Below are 4,091 nucleotides of genomic sequence, written 5' to 3' on the forward strand. Positions count from 1 at the left end.
AGAGAAAATTCGGTAAATATCGTCAAAAAATCATCGATATATCGGTTGGAGGCAATAAATCGTTGATTTTCCCAATTAATCGACTGTCACGGCAGAAACTCTCCGATATTTCGACAATTTATCATCGATTTTTCGGCGATATTTTGGGGGAAAAAAAAAGGGCTCACTCCAGTCTGTCAAAGCCTGCCCTTGCCTTTAATTTTTTGCAGCTCAAAAAATACCTTCCAATTGTTTGCAAGTAAGGGGAGTCGAACCCCATACTACAACATATGTCTACCACTAGGGCAACTATGCCCTTTGTAAATATTAGTGTGCCAAACATATGTATATTAAAAGTCAGCATATAAAAAAAAAAATATTAAAAGAATATTTTAGAGAATAAATTAATTATAATTAGTTTATAATTAAATGAAAAAATCTCATTTAATTGATTATCAAAAATATAAAAATTATCATCATAATTTTTTTCATAGTGTTTTTAATATCATTAATGGATTAATTAAATATTAAAAAATTGTACATATATTATCATTTATTTTATATTATTTAATATAATTAAATTAAATGGATCATAATTTTAATATTAAATATATTTTAAAATTAGACATATTATAATTAAATATCACTATTATTATGAAATAATATTTAATATAATTTAATAATAAATGTACACTTATAAAATAAATATTTTTTATCGATAAATACAATTTTATTATTATTAAATATAATAAATCATATCATGCATGTATCAAATTCTTCAATAAAGTAACTTTAAAATGTTTATTATATTTTTAATTATATTTCTATGAGATTTTTCTTACATTTCCATGAATTTTGATCAATTTTAGACCTACAGATATTTGTTTTCAAAATATCCGCCGATATATCTTTAAAATCGAAGTACCTGTATATCCATGATTACCGATATTTTCATCCTTGCTAATAAGCAATTGATCTAGTTATCACTTACTAGGCCAGACATAGCATGTGGTAGGTGTGGTGAGTCAATTTATGCATAATGCTAAGGAGATACACATGGATGTAGTATTTTAAGAGTACTTCACAATCTAAAATCAATACCTCGCTAAGGCATTCTATTTTGGAAGTTTGGAAAAATGAATCTTGAAGCCTATACAGATGTTGAAGGTCAACTTTTGGATGTTGTACCTTTTAGGAGGCAGTCTAGTTACTTGAAGGAGTAGAAGCTGTTTGCCATGGCACATAGGTTATGCAAACTTTTCTGGATAATCATACCTTTTTAATCTTAGAATCAGATAAGAGACCAATTAGACTTCATTGTAATAATAAGTCAGCAACAAATATAGCCCACAATTCAGTTCAGTATGATCATACTAAGCATGTGGAAGTAGATCGTCATTTCATTAAAGAAAAATTAGATAATGGATTAGTTTTCACTCCTTAGACATCCATAGGAAGTCAATTGGCTGATGTATTGATCAGGAGATTTGCGCCTTATTCTTTTCAAGTAAATTACCAACAAGCTAGCAATGAAGAACATCTATTCACCAACTTGAGGTGAGGTGTTGAATCTGTACACAGCCTGAATGGGCTAAATCAGACTAAACAAATTGTATAGGTTGTAGAATAATGTAAAACAGAGTTATTTCTTTGGTTGTATAGTTGACTAATCTTTTACTTGTAATTAGTTATTTTCTAGACTGGCAGCAGAATGTTTTCCTTTTCTTTTGTATTCTCATTCATCAGTGAATAGAGAAAAAACAAATTATTCTCCTTTTAATTTTCCTAGTGTTGCTCAAGTTTCCACTTCACTTCATACACTGTTAGCAATTCTGTGCAGGGGCCTTTATCGAGTTCACCAGTTCAGCAAGGTGGAGATGTTCATCATATGCCAACCAGAGGATAGTAACTCCTACCATGAAGAACTCATTGGTATTGAAGAAGACCTCTTCTCGTCACTGGGATTGCATTTTAAGTAGGAACATCTATCATTGCTTGATGTGTTTGCTGATATGGCTTTGTTTCTGGATCTAATTGTTTATTCATTATAACCTTGACTTTCCTGGCAGAACTTTGGATATGGCTTCTGGGGATTTAGGTGCTCCTGCTTATCGTAAGTATGATGTGGAGGCTTGGATGCCAGGTTTAGGACGGTATGGTGAGGTAAGGAAATGAGGTCTTTCTTTTTCTTTATTTTCTATGAATTCAATTGATTGGTTTTAGCCCAAGAATTGATGCATTACTAATTTCACTTGTGCATTTTATTTTATTTAAGATTGATGTTCACTAGGTTTTTTATTAAAAAAGGGGGGAAAACAAACCAAATCATTTATGTTACTATACATCCAACAATCACTAATTGAGCCATTTCTTAAACCTATTGACAATGCCATTTTATTAGTATCTTTATTTGTATCTTGTAACCTCACCCAAATAATGTACTACCCTGAACAGATATCAAGTGCATCAAATTGTACAGACTATCAAAGCCGCCGTCTGGGAATACGTTATCGTCCATCGGAATCATTATCTATGAATCCTAAGAGGGGCATGAACCTTGCTCCAACACAGTTTGTGCACACATTAAATGCAACGGCCTGTGCTGTCCCACGGATGATTGTATGTTTGCTTGAGAGTTACCAGCAAGAAGATGGCAATGTTATCATTCCAGAGCCATTGAGGCCCTTCATGGGTGGGCTTGAGCGTATAACTCCCAAATCCTGGTAGGATGACTGTTGGGTATACTTATTGATTTTGTATAGGAATTGCATCTGCAAAGCTGATAACTTTGAAGTCATTTGTTTAACCAAGGGAAATAAGTTGATTTTTTTCTCAATTTAAATTTAAAGACGAGTCTTTTGAGGCACGACTGCAAAATATTAAATTAATGACAGTGGATAATAGTTTTACCTTTAGCAGCGGAGCTTCATTGTTGGATGACAGGATTTCCACAGAAGCCTAGCCTTTCTTGTGCACCTCCATTTTGTCCACCCTTGGGTCGGGGTGACCTATTATTGAAGTTGGCACAAAGCTGGGGTGAACTAGCAAACGGATGAAGAGACGTATTTCCATCAACATCTGTCTCATTTATAATATTGCTGCCCCAAGAACTTTTGTGGGGTTAGAAGTTGGAAGGCTGTTAAGCAGCCAAAGAGAGGGGTCCTTGGGTCCTTTGGTTTTTCTTTTGCAATTTATCTTTTTCCCTTCTCCAAACAGTTGTATTTATGATATATAAATATATAATCGCATCTTCCTTTGGTGCCTTTGAAGGGCTTAGCGGAGAGTGGTGGATACAATCCATTTACTATTACAAATTTTGTCAATTAAATAGATGAATTTCTTCATGGCTTCTTCTAGATTTAGATTGATTTCCATGTCCAGAGGCTAGTGTAGCAATAGGAATGTTTGATGCCCAATACACCAGACCCTTCCTATTGGCTGATGATGAGCTCCTTTAATGAACAACCAACGCATAGCAGCACTTCCAAGTTCCAACGGTATGATATAACAGGTATCATAAAGTATGATGAATGCATTGTGTACCATGCTCTTAACCTCAACTTGTTTGGAATTGGACAGACCTCTCCAAGGGTGCTCATGTGGAATGCCCAGAACACCAGTTCCAGAAAAGAACCGGATTGGGACTCTAGGTATGATATCAGAGCTCGTGGCAAAATCAATGCTTCATATGCAGAAATATGTTTAGCACGTGAGAGAGAGTTGGGGAACAATTGATATAGATAGGGGTTGGTGCAGACTGCAGTGTAGTAGTGATGAGCAGGGATGAATGCAGAGATTGTTTACCGCAGCTGAGGGAGGATGTTAGTCAGCCTTGCCAAGGAGAAGACAAGGATTGACTTTGAACCATGATCAAAGTTGGAGCCTTCGAAAGAAAAGCAAGAGAAACCAAAGAAAAGAGAAAGGAAAGGAAGAACTCTATGGTGCAAAATAAGTAAAATATTGAATTTAGTTTTATGATTTATAATGGAGCAATAATAAAAAGGTAACTTCAAGGTGAATTTATTAATATTGTAATAGTTAAATAATTAGATGTGAACATGGAGGAATAAGTGAGATAATAAGAGTACTTTGGGAAGAAAAAAAGGTCTGCA

At 34.2% G+C, this 4,091-nt stretch overlaps 1 protein-coding gene across 1 annotated transcript; it reads left to right on the forward strand.

Moving 5' to 3' along the window:
- Positions 1-1,769: 1,769 nt before the first annotated feature.
- LOC117919709 (serine--tRNA ligase, chloroplastic/mitochondrial-like) lies at positions 1,770-3,323 on the forward strand. The gene is made up of 4 exons (XM_034836948.1): positions 1,770-1,954; positions 2,049-2,142; positions 2,434-2,702; positions 2,899-3,323. Exons 1-4 carry the CDS (start codon positions 1,857-1,859, stop codon positions 2,939-2,941), a joined length of 504 nt encoding a protein of 167 aa, XP_034692839.1. The 5' UTR covers positions 1,770-1,856; the 3' UTR covers positions 2,942-3,323.
- Positions 3,324-4,091: the final 768 nt, after the last annotated feature.

This window comes from Vitis riparia, chromosome 8 (genome assembly GCF_004353265.1).
Source record: "Vitis riparia cultivar Riparia Gloire de Montpellier isolate 1030 chromosome 8, EGFV_Vit.rip_1.0, whole genome shotgun sequence".
Lineage (NCBI taxonomy): Eukaryota > Viridiplantae > Streptophyta > Magnoliopsida > Vitales > Vitaceae > Vitis > Vitis riparia.

What these genes read in the sequence shown, in the direction of transcription:
- LOC117919709 (XM_034836948.1), top strand. Translation starts at nt 1,857, where the DNA reads ATGTTCATCATATGCCAACCAGAGGATAGTAACTCCTACCATGAAGAA. An exon ending in TCACTGGGATTGCATTTTAA is followed by an intron (nt 1,955 to 2,048) that starts GTAGGAACATCT and finishes CTTTCCTGGCAG; the next exon opens with AACTTTGGATATGGCTTCTG. An exon ending in GTTTAGGACGGTATGGTGAG is followed by an intron (nt 2,143 to 2,433) that starts GTAAGGAAATGA and finishes TACCCTGAACAG; the next exon opens with ATATCAAGTGCATCAAATTG.